The sequence below is a fragment of the Mesoplodon bidens genome (assembly GCF_964165515.1).
Source record: "Mesoplodon bidens genome assembly, chromosome: 7".
NCBI lineage: Eukaryota > Metazoa > Chordata > Mammalia > Artiodactyla > Ziphiidae > Mesoplodon > Mesoplodon bidens.
This window is the reverse complement of record NC_138164.1, coordinates 43,627,148-43,643,807: the sequence shown is the minus strand read 5'-3', so window position 1 is coordinate 43,643,807 and position 16,660 is coordinate 43,627,148. Positions and strand designations below refer to the sequence as shown.

General features: G+C 46.4%; 2 protein-coding genes across 2 annotated transcripts in view; both read right to left on the bottom strand.

Moving 5' to 3' along the window:
* Positions 1-16,660, bottom strand: part of LOC308620774 (uncharacterized protein) — a gene marked incomplete at both ends in the record, with an annotated part of 307,183 nt that overhangs the window by 22,004 nt on the left and 268,519 nt on the right. The window lies entirely within an intron of this gene.
* LOC308620106 (forkhead-associated domain-containing protein 1-like) overlaps positions 4,399-16,660 on the bottom strand; it is a gene marked incomplete at both ends in the record, with an annotated part of 34,952 nt that continues 22,690 nt past the window's right edge. Inside the window, 3 exons of the mRNA XM_081239432.1 lie at positions 4,399-4,452; positions 5,563-5,672; positions 14,486-14,777. Coding sequence (XP_081095558.1) covers positions 4,399-4,452; positions 5,563-5,672; positions 14,486-14,777 — 456 coding nt within the window. The remainder of the gene's footprint in view (positions 4,453-5,562; positions 5,673-14,485; positions 14,778-16,660) is intronic.

Genomic DNA, 16,660 nt, shown 5'->3' with positions numbered 1-16,660 from the left:
TTCTTTTTCTGAGGTCCAGGATCATCTTCACTATCATTATTCTAAATTCTTTTTCTGGAAGGTTGCCTATCTCCATTTCATTTAGTTGTTTTCTGGGGTTTAACCTTGTTCCTTCATCTGTTACATAGCCCTCTGCCTTTTCATCTTTTCTGTCTTTCTGTGAATATTGTTTTTGTTCCACAAGCTGCAGGATTGTAGTTCTTCTTGTTGCTGCTGTCTGCCCTCTGGTGGATGAGGCTATCTAAGAGGCTTGTGGAAGTTTCCTGATAGGAGGGACTGGTGGTGGGTAGAGCTGGCTGTGGCATTGGTAGGCAGAGCTCAGTAAAACTTTAATCTGCTTGTCTGCTGATGGGTGGGTCTGGGTTCCCTCCCTGTTAGTTGTTTGGCCTGAAGTGACCCAACACTGGAGCCTACCCAGGCTCTTTGGTGGAGCTAATGGCAGACTCTGGGAGGGCTCATGCCAAGGAATACTTCCCAGAACTTCTGCTGCCAGTGCCCTTGTCCCTTGGTGAGCCACAGCTGTCCCCTGCCTCTGCAGGAGACCCACCAACACTAGCAGGTAGATCTGGTTCAGTCTCCTAGGGGGGTCACTGCTCCTTCCCCTGGGTCCCAATGCACACACTACTTTGTGTGTGCCCTCCAAGAGTGGAATCGCTCTTTCCCCCAGTCCTGCCAAAGTCCTGCAATCAAATCCCACTAGCCTTCAAAGTCTGAGTCTCTAGGAATTCCTCCTCCCATTGCTGGACCCCCAGGTTGGGAAGCCCGACGTGGGGCTCAGAACCTTCACTCCAGTGGGTGGACTTTTGTGGTATAAGTATTCTCCAGTTTGTGAGTCACCCACCCAGCAGTGATGGGATTTGATTTCATTGGGATTGCGCCCCTCCTACTGTCTCACTGCGCCTTCTCCTTTGTCTTTGCATGTGGGGTATCTTTTTTGGTGAGTTCCAGTGTCTTCCTTTCGATGATTGTTCAGCAGTTAGTTGTGATTCCAGTGTTCTCGAAAGAGGGAGTGAGAGCATGTCCTTCTACTCCGCCATGTTGAACCAAATCTGACTATGGTTTTAAGCAGAATTATGCACTGAGGCCAAAATTCATCAATGACCTATTGCTTTTTTATCAACTTTGTTGAGATATAATTTATGTACAAGATCAGGGGCCAATTTTAAAGTAGTTCTTTAAAACTTAAAAAAAAATTTTTTTTCTTTTGGATTTAGTTTCAGGAGGAAGGAAGTTGACTGGTAAATCCAGACATTCTGGGTGGAGAATTTTTGGTGAAATTCCCTATAATGAACCAGCAGCTGCCTTCAGGGTTTGATAAAGGCCTCAGTGTTTGGAACACTGTGGGGTTCCTTCTCCCCACCTCCAGCTCTTTCTGGCTGGGTCCGGGTGGGTGTGAGAAGTGGTCACTGAAGCGACAGGACTTGGGTGGAAATGCAAAGCGGGTGTGAAAGCATGAGGTGTACAAGGTGGCAGAGCTGAGCCCAAGTCACATCACTGCCTCTCACTTGCTGTGCAAGCTGTAACAAGCTCCTGGGCATCTCTGAGCGTGCCTCAGTCTCCTCATCTGTAGAATGGCATCTGCCAGAAGACTGAGGTTTAACTAGCTAATGAGGGGACTTCCCTCATGGTGCAGTGGTTAAGAATCCCCCTGCCAATGCAGGGGACAGGAGTTCGAGCCCTGGTCCAGGAAGATCCCACATGCTGTGGAGAAACTATGCCCGTGGGCCACAACTACTGAGCCTGCACTCTAGAGTCCGCGAGCCACAGCTACTGAAGCCCTCATGCTGCAACTACTGAAGCCCACGTGCCTAGAGCCCATGCTCTGCAGGAAGAGAAGCCACTGCAATGAGAAGCCCATGCACCACAGTGAAGAGTAGACCCTGCTCACTGCAACTAGAGAAAGCCCGTGCACAGCAACGAAGACCCAATGCAGCCATAAATAAATAAATAAAATAAATAAAATAAATAAATAAATAAATAAATAAATAAATAAATAAGCTCATGCACCAAAAGCACCTGCACTGGGGCCTGAACATGGTAGGCACTTAATGAAATCTAATATTGTTCTTACAAGGCTAGAAACTTGCCAACCCTGCACTCCCTGGAACTGTACTCCTCACCATGCTGTGCTGACTGCCCATTTCTAACTACCCGGGTGGTTCCCCCCAGGCTCTACCTGAGAGCTGTCACCCTGTGTTGTGACCCCAAGGCCCCGACCCACTTGTCTCTGAGCCCTACCTGGTTTTTCAAGCTCTGGATCTCTCTCTGTTGGGCATCGTCCTCTTCATGCAGAACCTGAAACTTGGGCGGGATCACCCTCTCCTTCTGCCTGGAGGCAGCTGTTTCCAACAGCTTCTGCCTCAGGTTGGCCACTTGGTTCTGCAGGCTTGCTATCACCGTGTCTTTGTATTTAGATTCAAGTTCGAAATCGGAGAGACGGCTGACTTCTTTTCCCAGCAGCTGAATTATTTCATCCTGGGTGGAGGCCAGATGGGAAATTTACTAGGTGTGGGTCTGGGTGTAAGGCTGAGCCCATTTAAAGAAAGACAGGAAAAATATGGTATCATTCTTTGGGAAGGTGAGGGCAGGCAGGGAGGGAAAAAGCAGACTTTCAAGGCTATCTCTGTCGCTTGGAAAATCTCATAGAGACAAGAATTGGGTTAAAATGATGTACTTGTATATAGACTCCTGTAATGGATGTCTGTACCTCACAGGTACGGAAACTTTCCTTTCCCCGAGAATTAGACTTTCATATTAAGAACAACCATCCCACTTGGGAACTTTTGTTGCTACAAAGTTTACTTAGAATGTTTTCATTTACAATATTCAGCCTAGCACACTGGGGACCTAGGAAAGGTAGTTAGGAAAACAACATTCTGTTTGACCACATTCTGCTTATAATGAGGGTTATTTTTTTAACTTAAAACATTCTGAAATATTTGTTTTCCCTTTCCTCTCTTCTAATATTTCCAGCCTCTTTTGGCTCTTCATGTATGAAATTTTTCCAGGTAACTCAATCTGGAAAGTAAATGACACAGGAATAGTGATTTATTTGCATGGGCTCATGTAAAGTTTTGGCTGGAAAAACAAAATTGCTGGTAGACTGTACCCACAGGTATAATTAACCCTGTCCTCCATCTCTCCAGTGATAAAGCTCTGCAGCCAAAGAATTGGTTAGGTTTTCCAAAAAAGGAAAAAAAATTTCCCCCAAACTTCTCACCAGACGTTATCAATAAAATGTCAGAAAAACTGAAGAAGAAGAAGAAGAAGAAGAAATTCCCCAGAGGCCTTTTCCAAAGCAGTCACGGGAGGAGGTAAACGGGCAATTTCTGGGCCAGCTCATTCCCAGGAGAGCCGTGCAGTCAGCCTCACGACCTGCTAGCTCCGTGACCTGGGGAAGGACAGGGTCTCGCTCACGAGAAAGCCTGTCTGACATTGCCAGCTGCTGCCAGGGGCCTTCCTTTGGGTCCTTGTGAAAGTTGGTGGCAAAACTTCAAGAGAGAGCATCAGACATATTCCCTACTCCTGGGCAGTTTCCCCTGTTTCACCCTGTTATGATCAGCCAGGTGCTTATTCATTTTTCATGCAACAAACATTCATCGGGCAGCAACTAAGTGCCAGGCCCCGTGCCAGTGCTGGAATATAAGAAGTTTGCAGAGGGCAGTGGACAGCTGTGGGTTCTGCTTTCCTGCTGAGGGTCCCCTTGCCCTTCTTGGAGGGAGTGTTCCTCCTTCCATTTGGTCTGGGTAGGACTGTCAGTCATGTGCCCTGCTCCTTCCTGTCCCACCTCCCCATGTGCATGTGGCCCAAGCTGGTCAATCAGAGATTTCACACATCGATTACAGAGGGAGAGGATCTTGCCTTCTTTTGGATCATGTAGGCTTGTTTGCCTGAGTTTGTCTTTTCTAACACACAAAGCCAGCCTTATGAAGAAAGCCAGACACTGAGGGAAACAGAGGGGAGAAGTTGGTAGTGGGGAGGTGTTCTGATGACATTATTCAAGCTCCTGGATCTAGCCATACCTGAAGCTAGTGGCCCTTTAAATTTTCCAATAAGATGAGCTAATCAATGCTCCCCCTCAAGCTAATTTGTTTAATGTCACTTGAAGGAGTCCTGGCAAGTCAGGGTATAAACGACTTATAAAGAGAAAGAATTATTTCTATTATAAATAGAAAAAATGATAAATGGCTTATAAAAATTTTCTATAAATAGAAAAAATTATAGTGGTTGCACTATATTTCCGAGTTAAAATTGAGGCAGGTTGAAAAATGGCTACAAATACTTTGCAGTTTTGCCATCCAGTCTATTTCCCCACCCTCTAGTCTGGGCTGGCCCCGTGACTAGCTTTAACCAACGGAATGGAGTGGAAGTGATGCTGCATGATCTCCAGGCAAGTTCTTACAGGCTGTGCAGCTTCTGTTCTGGCCCCCTGGGAACCCCGAGACCACCGTGCTGTGATGAAAAGCCACATGCACAAAGGGGCCCACCAGTCCAGGCGTCCTGGCTGAGGCCTTAGATGTGGGAAGGAGGCCAATGGAGACCGACAACCAACCTGGCCAAGCCAGCGGCTGACTGAGGCCGCATGAGTGAGGCCAGGGGACACGAGCAAAGGAACCTTCCAGGTCAACCCATAGATTCTGGGGAATAATGAATTGCTGTTGGAAGCCGCTAAGTTTTGGGATGGCTTGTTACACAGCGATAAATACAGAATCTGAGTGTGGCTTCTCGCCTTTCTGCAACATTTTTCAGAGTCTGGTCCCAGGATGCCTGGGATGGAACCCCCTGCCTCCTGAAGGTTTGGATTTCCGTGTCTGACAAGAACCCCAGGTAGGTCTGCTCCTCACAAACTCTGAGGATTGCTGCAGGAGCAGGCCCTGGCCCTGAAGGAAAGCGAGATATTATAGACTGCTTCTTTTAGAGTAACTTTCGAGTCGTGTCTAAGTGGGGAGAAATTGACCTGGGCCCTTCCCAGGATGGCTTGAATCCACCTGTTCTGCTCGCATCCCTGCTTTAAACCTCTCTGGTTCTTTAACGAGTCTCTCGGCCCACGCCTCCCTGACTTCCTGGGCTCACGTCCTCCTGCAAGGAACGTGTTTTTGCATCACTGTTCCATCACTGAAGGTTGACCAAGTGATTACTGTGTGGGAGTTAGAAGTACCCGCTGAGAAGCTAACCAGACCTCGCTTTGAATCCTAACACTGCTCCTTGCACTGGGCAGCCTTGAACACATTACTGAACCTCTCTGAGATTCAGTTTCCTCATCTGCAAAGTGAGGGTGATAAAATCTATTTTGAAGATGGTGAAGATTAACGAGCTAATAAATGTCAAGTGCACAGGAAATGGCCCAGCACACAGTAGGTGCTCAGTACCTTGTAGTTGTAGATGTTATTTGGGATAAAATGAGCAGTGGCCAAACCTGGCTGAATGTCTTGGGAGGAAGAGGTGGTTTCTTGGAAGTAGGAAAAAGGGACAGTCCTTGAGACACAGAGAACAAGAGGCAGTGGCAATCTCTCCATGGTCCCTCTTGCTGCTGTAGCTCTGTGCTTCCCCAAGACCCCTCACCTTATCGTGCTGGGACAGGTCCTGGTCCACAAAAATTTCTCTGTAGGGCCCTGTCCCAGGACTTTCCTCGGCCACTGATTGTTCCGACAGTTCCGCGGCGTTGGTCCACACTAACACACAAGATCAACAGAGAATTCAGAGGAGACTGTGAGTTTCCCCAAAGTCTTAAAGAATATTTTCAGATTAACCTTCACATTCATGAGACTTATGCACTGAAAGCATTACAGGAGGACTGGAAAGGGTAAGAGCTGCCTCATTTCTCTTCCCCAGCATTAACTGCACTGATGCACTGTGGTGTGTCTCTTTCCAGACTTTTTTCTATGCCGCATAAGAGCTGATGACCTTGGGCAAGTCATTTGCTCTTTCTAAGCCTTAGTTTCCACATACATAATTTAGGATCACTGATAGTCTCTGCTATAAAGGGCTATCTGGAGATTAAATAGAATAATGATATAGAGCAGGGCTTGGCAAACTATGGCCCTGCGGCCAAATCTGGCCTTCTGCCTATTTTTGTAAATAAAGTTTTATTGCAACACAGCCACAGTGATTGATTTACATATTATTTATGGCTGCTTCCCAGCTACAAAGGCAGAGCTGAGTAGTTGCAGCAGAGACCATGTGACCCACAAGTACTAAAGTATTTACTATCTGGCTCTTTACAGGAAAAGTTTGCTGACCCCTCAAGTAGAGCATTTAGCCCTAAACATTAGCTATGTTTGTTTTATTGCAGCCATATCTTTTCAAAAAACAAAAATGCATTTACATGACAGAGATGCTTATCCAGCTTACTTTTCAGCTAACAATATCAAAAACATCTTCCCATGTCAGTATTTGAGGCTGTACTTGGTTGTTTTCAAGGGTAGCATTGTGGTCCCTTGTCCAAGTGTGCCAAACCTGTTTAACTAGGATCCACTTGATAGACATTTAAGCTTTCCTAATTTTTTTCTTATTTACCCCAATATTACAAGGCCTGTTTATATGACTTTCAGGGATTATGGCATTGTGTTTGGGGGCCCCACTCTGTATCACATCAGACATCTCGCAATTCACTCACATCAACACTGAATGGTGTAGAAACCATTTTCTTGGTATAGAAACGTTTGTAAAGATTTCTATAATTCTACTTGTGAAACCACTTGGGCCCAAGCAGCGTATTTTAAATTTCCAAGTGACTATGGTTTCTGGACAGTCACTGCACATTCTTATCTTCCTGTGAAGTGAGAAGCTGAACAAATTGTTTTCAGTGGTGATGAAACTTTAATGAGTATTAACATTAATGATGAATGAAGCACTCACTGTCATGTTTGTGGACATTCATCATTTATTCATTTTGCTTCTGCCTTTTTTATTTATGCATTTTAGAGTCAAAGATTCCTGCCCCCCAGCCAGGTCTCAAACCTCTTTGTGGACCCCAGAACCTCTAGTGGACATAGCTGATGGCCTGTGGTGCCCGGAGAATGCACAGCCTTGCGTGTTGAATGAGCAGCCCTGGCCACAGTGTTTCCTGGGGCGCGAGGAACACAAGGGCCTGGAACTTCAGCAGCTGCCCATTTTCTCTCCCTCCACCTCCCCAACTAGGTCCATGATTAGAAAACTTTTATTTGAAGCTCACTGCCCCCATCTGACTCTCTTGGATCCTGAGCAGCTAAGTCCTAACTGACTATAGCAGCAGTGCCTGATAGAGAAATGATGGGAGCTACAGAATGCAATTTTCAATTTTCTAGTAGTCGCATTAAAAAGGTAAAAAGAAGAGATGAATTTTTAATGATCAATTTGATTTAACCCAATACATTAAAAAAACATCATTTCAACACGTAATCGACAAAAAATATGGAGATATTTTATATTCTTTTTCTTCGAGGCATGAAGCCTTTGAAATCTGGGGTTTATTTTACACTGATTGTGTATCTCAATTTGGAAACTGAATTTTCAGGAGGAAGACTTGATCTGTTTTCAGATTCCTCAAGAAATCGTCTCCCACTGGAGGAAGGTACTGCCTGGCCTGTGTCCCCAGGGAGGGCCACGGGGTCTGACCCTAAATGGGCCCCTGTCCAGTCTCAGCTTAGAGTTCTGGCATCTGATGCCATCTCTAGGGGTGACTCCGGCTGCCTCTGCGACCCTGTTGTGGCTGTCTTGAGGGACCCTTCCCCGCAAGATGATGGCCGGAGGGGGGACTTCATAAAACTTACAGAACAGGCTGATCGATGGGGTCCCTTTATTAGGGAAGGTGTGTTTACCGAAAGTCTTTGTGGGGCTAGAATTTGCTCTGAGACTTGCTTTCCTTACACCCAGGCAGGGAGGTGCTGGAGCAGTTACCCCTCACCTGCCCCAAACTTCTTTACCGGCTACTGTTATTTATCAGAAAGAACCTAAGGGCCATGTATGACCAAACCGGCTTAACTCTAGATGCTGGATCCTTCGGAGGTCCCAGTGGGGAGAAGCCCCAGGTAGGGTCGGGAGGGCTGGGGCGGTGGGAAGGCGGATATGGGGACGCAGGCACTTTAAGAATTTTCGGGCATGAGCTGTTGGCCAAAGGGCAGGGAAGTTACTTTAATATTTTAACAACCCCCAGCTGTCCTGGTGCGCTCCAATAATCACCAGTCTGCAGCAGGGGCAGTTTGTGTGCACCTTAACTGTGTCTTTCAGACATTGTAAGTTGTAAATAAAAGTTAAATAACAATCATGGTTAGGTAATAACTTAATTTTTAAATTTTAATATTTAAAATTTAAATATTAAAATTATTAAAATATTAAAATTTAAATATTAAAATATTAAATATTTTAATATTTACTGAATGTTCGCTATGCACCTGGCGCTGTGCTCAGCACTTACACGCAGGATACGATTTCGTCTTCATAACAACCCAGTGAGATAGGCATTATTATTCCCATCTCCATTTTATACGTGAGAGGTATGAGGCACAGAGAGGTCAAGTCATCTGCTCAAGGACACACAGCTGGTAAGTGGTAGAGTCAAGGGATGAACCTAAGTTTGTTGGATTCAAAGCCTATGCTTTTAACCACTATGCAGTCAATGTATTGAAGTGGGAAGATGTTTATGATATATTATTGAATTTTAAAAATCAGGTAGGGAATTCCTTGGCAGTCCAGTGGTTAGGATTCTGTGCTTCCACTGCAGGGGGCACAGGTTCCATCCCTGGCTGGGGAACAAAGATCCCGCAAGCTGAGCGGCACGGCCAAAAAAAGAAAAAAAATGAAGGTTACCTATGTTAGGTTCATATGATCCCATTATTGGGAAAAAATATATATATATATATATGAATCAAGATGCTATTTTAATAAGTCACTCCACATATTTTCTTTTCTCAGTAATTCTTCCCCACCTCCCATGAGCTCTTGCCATTAAGATTTGGCCTTGGAGCTGACGTTTTATTGCCTTGTGGTAAAGGAAGGATGAGTATTAACTAAAACAGGGTGATTTTTCCCCCAGGCAAAATGACATTTTGATTTTTGACAATGTCTGGAGACATTTTTGAGTACCACAGTTAGGGCGGTTGGTGGTGGTGGTGTTGCTACTGGTATCTCTGGTGGGTAGGAGTCAGGGATGCTGCTAAACTTTCTACAGTGGACAGGACAGATCCTACAACAAGGAGTTATCCGGCCGCACATGTCACTGTGCCAAGATTGAGAAACCCTGACCTGATCTGCAGTAAATAAATCCTTGGCTTTGGGTTTTCAAATAGAATTTTTCAAGTCTAAAGCAAGGTGACAGTCTAACAGTAAACCAATTTAATTGGAAGAGCCCAGCTTTGCTAAGAGAGGAAAGAGCTTTCTCGGAACCCTTAAAAAGAGGTGTTTTCTGTCAAGAGACAGCATGGAGGACTGGAGCACAGAGTTTTCTCTAAAGCGTGGAGTAGAGAGGCCCAGACACAAAGGAACTCCCCATGACACGGGAAGATGAAAGTCCTTTTCTGAGGATGGGGAGTGTGTCAGGGGAACGAGGGCAAACGTTTGGAAACATGAGACCTGGCTGAGAGGCTGAGGAGATAGAGCCCAGGTAGATGTGAGGGAATCTAAGCCATACGAATCATCCTTCATTTCTCCAGGGGGGATGCAAGTCTTTTAGAGAAGCCCCAAGTTCAACATGGCACTGGAGAAACCGGTGATTACAGTGGAAAAATTTAAATGGCGGAGTGAAAAAAAGAAAAGAAACAGCCTATGTGCCATGTGTCCAAAGGACGCATTAAAAAAACAACCCCCAAAACCCTGTATATATGTTCATAAAACAGAACATGATCCATACAACAAAATGAATGAATCTCAGAAATACAATGCTGAGTGAAAAAAGCCCTCCACAAAGGAACATGTACTACATGGTTCTGTGTACTTGAGATTCTAGAACAGGAATATCTAATCCATAGCGGGAAGAGAATTCAGAAGAGTGGGTGCCTCTGGGGCCTGGGGCTGGGAATTGACTGGGCAGGGACATGAGGGAACTTTCTGGGGTGATGGTAATGTTCTATATCTTGATAGGAGTTTGGGTTACATAGGTGTACACGACCGTCAAAACTCAATGAGCACACTCAAGATCTACACCTTTCATGGTGTGGTAGCCAGTCTCCAAGATGGCCCCACTGATTCTTGTCTCCTGGTATTCAGACCCTTGCATCATCCTCTCCAATACTGGATGGACTTTATATTAGTTAGCTGGGGCTGCCATAACAAAACACCATAGGAGGTCTTAACAAAAGAAATTCATTTTCTCACAGTTCTGGAGGCTGGAAGTCCAAGATCAAGGTGTGGGCAGGGTTAGGCCTCTCTCCTTGGCTTGCAGATGGCCACCTTCCTGCTGTGTCCTCACATGCCCTTTTCTCTGTGCACGTGCATCCCTGGCGTCTCTCCCTCTCTTCTTACAAGGACACCAGCCCTTGGATTAGGGCCCACCCAATCATCTATTTAAATACACTATCTCCATATATGGTCACATTCTGCGATATTGGGATTGAGGCCTCAACATATGAATTTTGGGGGAATGCAAATCAGTCCGTAACAAAGCTTCTCTATGTAACCAAGGATATTGCAGAAATGACACAGTTTGATTCCTGAGGTTAGATCCTAAAAGACATTGCAGCTTCTGCCTCACTCTCTAGGACCACTTGTCTGGAGGAGCTGGCAGCTTGAGGATGCTCAAGCAATGTATGGAGAGGTGCACTTAGTGAAGAACTGAGGCCTCTTACCAAAAGCCATGGGAGTGACCCATCCTGGAGGTGGGTCCTCCAGCCCCAGACAAGCCTCCAGAGGACCACAGCCCAGCCACCACCATGACTGCCACCTCATGGACAAGCCTGAGCAAGAATCCCCCAGCGAAGCCATTCCCAACTTCCTGACTCAGAGAAACTAGGAGATAATAAATGTTTACTGTTGTTTTAGGCCATTACATCCTGCAGTAATTTGTTATGCAACAATAAGTAGCAAATACAGGTTTGGGCACCAGGAGTGGTGCAAAATTTAACAAAAACCCTACAATGTGGAGTGGTTTGGGATGGAACAGTGGCCAGAAGCTGGAGGACTTTGGCCAAGAGTCTTTGAGAAAGCCTGAATAATCTTAGTAGAAGCCCGATGGCCTTTGAGGAGGCAGTGAGGGAAGGGTTCCAGGAAAGTGAGGAAAATGTTACTGGGGTTAAGGGATCCTTGTCAGGTGGTGGCAGAAGGGTTCCTAACACATTGCCTGTGGTCATGAGGAAGGTAGAAAATGTTTGTGATGAGGCTGAATGGTCTAGCTAGAGAGAGTCCCAGACAGAGTCTTGGAAGGTGCTGCCTGGTTACTTCTTGCTACTTATAGTGAAATGTGAGGGGGAGAGACAGTTAAAGGAAGGGCTGTTAAACCAGGGCAATGCTCTGGGCTTGAAAATTCCCTGCCTCTCCCGGTGGCAAATGAAATGTAAGAAACAGGTTCTGGGCAAAGATCAAATCAAGGGCACTCTCAAGAAAACACAGTCTAGAGAAGAAGCTGAGGGTGTGGTTGTAAAATCCTTTGTTAAGAATACAGATCCAGGGCAGTGTCCAGGAGAACCATTCGGTCAAAGAACTGGGCTTCTAAGAAGCTTCGGTCCTTTGTCAGTCTTTGCAGAAGTCCATGGTGGAAGGGCTTGGGTCCAAAAAAATCTGTGGGCGTGGGTTTTGCCTAATAGGATGAACCCCAATAAGAAGCACTGCCAACTCAGACTGACAGAGACCCACAAAAGTCAAAGAAGCGTCTGGACCCCCAAGCTTCTACAGGCAGGAAGCAGGCTATAAAACTATGCAGCCACATCCATGGGACACCTTTCATAGGGAAGGGAGGACGACTCAGAAGGCGGAACTCACGGACCAGGGGCAGAGCCAAGAGCCCTGGAAAGTCATTTCTGGACAAGCGTTGGACTGAAGCCCAATCAAGGAACTGCCGATATTTTCCCAGCTGGACTTCAGAACTGCTTTGGGTCAGGGACTCCTGTGTGTTTCCTGTTTTTCTTCTTTTGGAACAAGAGGAGTGTATGTAGCAGTTATGCTATGTCTGTCCCACCAATATATGCTGGGTGTGTGAGGGACAGACCCTTTGTTCAGAGGTCTTCAGATTTCTGGAAGTAGTACTTGATGAGCTGAATGTAAGGTACTACACCCATGAGCCCCATCTGTACCTGGACTTGATTTAGATGAGATTCTGGAATTTGAGCCGATGCTGTTACTGGGGTGAGATTCTGGGGGGCCTCGGGAGAGAGGAGGAGGAGTGTGAATCATTGAGGACCCGAGGGCAGGCTGTGGTAGCCGGCCTCCAAGATGACTGCTGATAATCCCCGCCTCCTGGTCTTCAGGCCTGTGTGTAGTCTTCTCCCACACTGGAGGGTGACGCCCTGTGTAACCAGCAAGATAATGCAGCAATGACAGAGCATGACTTCTGAAGCTTAGTCACAAGAGATGTTGCCATTTCCATCTTGTCCTCCAGGATCACTTGCTCAGGAGGAGCAGCTGCCGTGTCCTGAGAACGCTCGAGCCACTCTCTGGGGAGGTCCATGTGGTGAGGAACCAGGGCCCCCTGCTGACAGCCATGTGAGCACGCCGTCTTTGAAGTGGATTCTCCGGCCCAGGTCAAGCCTTCAGATGACTGCAGCCTTACGAGGGACCCTGAGCCACAGCCGTCCTGCTAAGCTGCTGCCAAATTCCTGACCCACAGAAACCGTATAGATGATAACACATGTTTGATTTTTACTTTAGGCTGCTACGTTTGGGGAGAATTCGTTATGCAATCATGATAACTAATACACATTGTTTGTTCATTTTACATGAAGGAGACAAAAATGTTGAATTCTAGTTAATGGTATATGTGCTAAAGCATTTAGGGGGAGGACTACAGACGTGTGCTATTTATTTTGAAATGCATCCAAAAAATAAGATGGATTAATGCAGGACAAGAAGGATGGGTAGACAGAAATGTAATAAAGAGTACAGCAAAGTGTTAGCGGTAGAATTAGGAGGAGAGGTGTCTCTGTAAAATTCTTTTTGCTTTGCTGTATGTTTGAAAGTTTTCACATTAAAATGCTGGGGGGAAATGGCTCAGTAATTTCTTAACTTGGGTCGTAGGTACATGAGCATTCCTTAGATGATGATGATGATTATGTAAACTGCAGAGATACCTTTCATTTGCCCCTTAGTCTGTATATTTCAGAATAATAACTATTATTTGAATGGCTGAGGGAAGTGACTAGGTGAGTGGTCCTGAGTGAGACCAGGGAAGGGTGTGGAGGCATCGAGAGACCTGGGGATTCTGAGGGGTCTGGGGCTGGGACGCAGAAAACAGAGAATGGGACCTTCACACCAGTGGCCACAGAAGAAACCTGCGAATCATGCCAGGGACTAAGTCGAGCCAGCTACTCTGCCAGTAAGGCTGGCAAGGCCGAGAGGATGGTGACAGACAGGAAGTCTCCTGCCCAAATGCCATGAAGCCTTCTCGGGGGGAGGGGGGAGAAGGAAACCCTGATGGCTGTGTGTCCCCAAAGTGACCAGGCTGTGAGTGACAGTCACTGAGATAACCAGCCTTAAATTTGACTGAAAAGCGTTAGATTAGATTAGATTGAATACATAACCTCTGGAGAAGTAATTTTCTCCATAAGCCTCAGTCTCCTCTTACCTGTAAAATGGTAATAAAATATTTAAAAACCTCTTAAGGCAAGAGGGATTTCAGTCACCAATAAGTCTGTACATCTGAGTCGAAGTATATAAATTTAGATTCTGATACACATTCATATATATTCATATATACATACAAACACACACACACACACACACACACACACACTCACTCACCACAGAGGTACTGACGTGTGCAGATGGGCAGAGCACAGACTTGGAGGAGTTTGTACCAAAAAGTTAACAGGGAGAATTCTGGTGATAAGGGTGACAGCTTATCTTTTACTGTTTTCTAACTTTCTGCTTATCCCAATTTTTTCACATTTGATTATGTTCTACTTCAGAACCAGAGAACATAAGCAAAAGCCAGAGGAAGACAAATATCATACCATATTGCTTATATGTGGAATCTAAAAAAAAGGTACAAATGAACTTATCTACAAAACAGAGATAGAGTTACAGATGTAGAAAATAAACTTATGGTTACCGGGAATAAGAGGGGGGAGGGATAAATTGGAAGAGAGGGATTGACATACACAATACTATACATAAAAGAGATAACTAAGAAGGACCTACTGGATAGCACAGGGAACTCTCCTCAATACTCTGTAATGGTCTATATGGGAAAAGAAGCTAAAAAAGAGTGGATACATGTATATGTTGAACAGATTCAGTGTGCTGCATACCTGAAACTAACACAACACCGTAAATCAACTGCACCTCAATAAAAATTTTAAAAAAAGGGGGAAAGCAGAAACTGAGACCCATCCTCCTAGCAAAAGCCCCTCCCCTAAGCCGCCAAGGAAGCGCCCATGAGTACCTCGCCTGATGATGGGAACGCTGTGGGCGGCTCTGTCCACCTTGAAGGAGAACATCTTCTTGCTGGCACTCATGGGCTGCCTGAGGGAGGCTGGTGGGACCATGGGGGGCTCGGGGGACCCCTGCGACCAGCTCCTCTGCACTGGCGCTGTCCAGATGCCCGGGTAGAAGGGGGTCTGTGGTGGTGAGGGTGACTGGTTCAGTTGCTGGGTGGCCCAAGGTGGCTGTGGCCTTGGCCAAGGTGCTGGGCCCCTCACCCATGGGAAGGAGACCTGCAGGGGCAGACAAGAGGGTCAGGGGAGGTTACGAGCAGCTGGCGTGGTCTTCACCTTTCTGTCCCGGCGACATAATTGCTGCCCTAGATTTCGGCGTATAAGTCACTTCTCCCAGGAAGCCCTCCCAGACTCCCCAAATTTGGGATTTTGGTCCCCACCATGGGTCACCTTGCACACTATCGCACCACCATTTATTGGGTGCAGCCTTTGTGCCAGGCACCCAGTCAAGAGATTCACATGCATTACCTCATTTAATACCCCTGATGCTCTGTGACGAGCCCGAGGCTGAGCAAGACCTAGTGACTTTCCCAGGACCACAGATTTGGCAGTGAGCGTCTGAGCTGGTACAACGCCACCTCTGAGCTCTGAGAGGCTGACAGCTTTTTGTCTACCTTGCTCAGCACCATATCCTCAGCTCCTAGAATAAACCCTTGGCTCATACACAGTAGGTCCTTAAATACTGGTTGAAAGAATGAATGAACACATCTCCGAGATTCAAGCCCAGCTCTCCAGGACACACACATCCACACTGTGTATCTCCCTGGCACTCCCATTCCACCTCTTCCCCGAAGCCGAGAGCTCTGGGGTGGCAGGCACTCCAACTGGCTCGCACCACAACTGGCTCATTAGCCTGTGATCCTCAACATCTGCCACATCTGATTCTTGCCAGACGCTCCATAAATATCTATCGAGGGAACCTTTTTTCATCTGATCAAGTGGAAGATGTCTGTAGCTACTTTCATTAGAGAGCACATCAAAATCCATCTATACCGGGAGAAGCAAATGCTGAGAGGTGCTGACACCTGGCTTTGTCTTGGTTAATGCTGTTGTGGCCGTCCCTCCCCGAGCCTAGTGGTTAAACCGTGACATCGTGAATGCTACCATTTACTGTAATTACTCACCGATTTCTTGCGATAGCCCTGAAGGGGAGGAGCTCTCCTTATTCCTAGCTTACAAATGAGGCTTGGAGAGGTTAAGGACTTCACCAAGCTCAGGTGGTGGTGGAGAGGGTGGTGGGACTGGGGTTCTGGAAAGCTCTTTCCCTCTCTGTCTCTCTCCCCCTTCTCTGCCCCGCCCCCAGTCTCTTGGCAGAAAAAAACACACTTTTCAAGGAAGAAGCTAAGTTCAAAGGTTTGCCGCCTGTGGAGGTCACGTTTCTCTTTCTGCAGACTGCAGACACGTAATGAGAAACAGGACAGAATGCTTCCGAAATAGGAGCACTGGCAGACAGAACTTCCTATAGCTCCAGCTGGATTGTATTCAAGAGGAAGGTTCTCCACTCACTCAGGTTCCCAAACCAGTCTTTTAGCTACAGTCTTTCCCAGCCAAGTCAAGAATCCGGTGAATTCCCCTGAAGACTTTTTTGGAGTCAGGGAGAACACTGTTTGGGAAAATCAAACTCCAATTGCCTGGTGACACCTGGCCCAGCATTTATGATGACACTGGCCCCGTTGAAACCTGTTTCAGGAACGGACTTGGCAGTGTTCCAGAACTCTGTTACCTTATATGAATATCTGAATTTCTCTCCACTGTGGGCACCTCGGTCTCCACCTAAGCTTTCTTCCTTTCTCTCCTTTCAGAAGCTGGGGTGTCCTGCTCCTGCCTTGCACTCACTTCTCCATCCATCCTATCCCTTCCCGTCCTCTCCTCTGGGGCTGTCTTGCCTCAATCATTCCTACAACCTTTCCTCATCGATTTAATAAAGATTTATCGAATGAAAGGGCTGAAGGTGGGAAGGGGGAAATTTGAATATGTTTTACCCCCGCCTGATAGAAAACAAATCTAGAGACCACGGGTAGCGTGGAGGAATTCCCTTTTGTGCTGGGATGCTCAGGTAGATGTGCCTCACTGCTCACTAACTGCCAGGGTGCTGAAGGGAG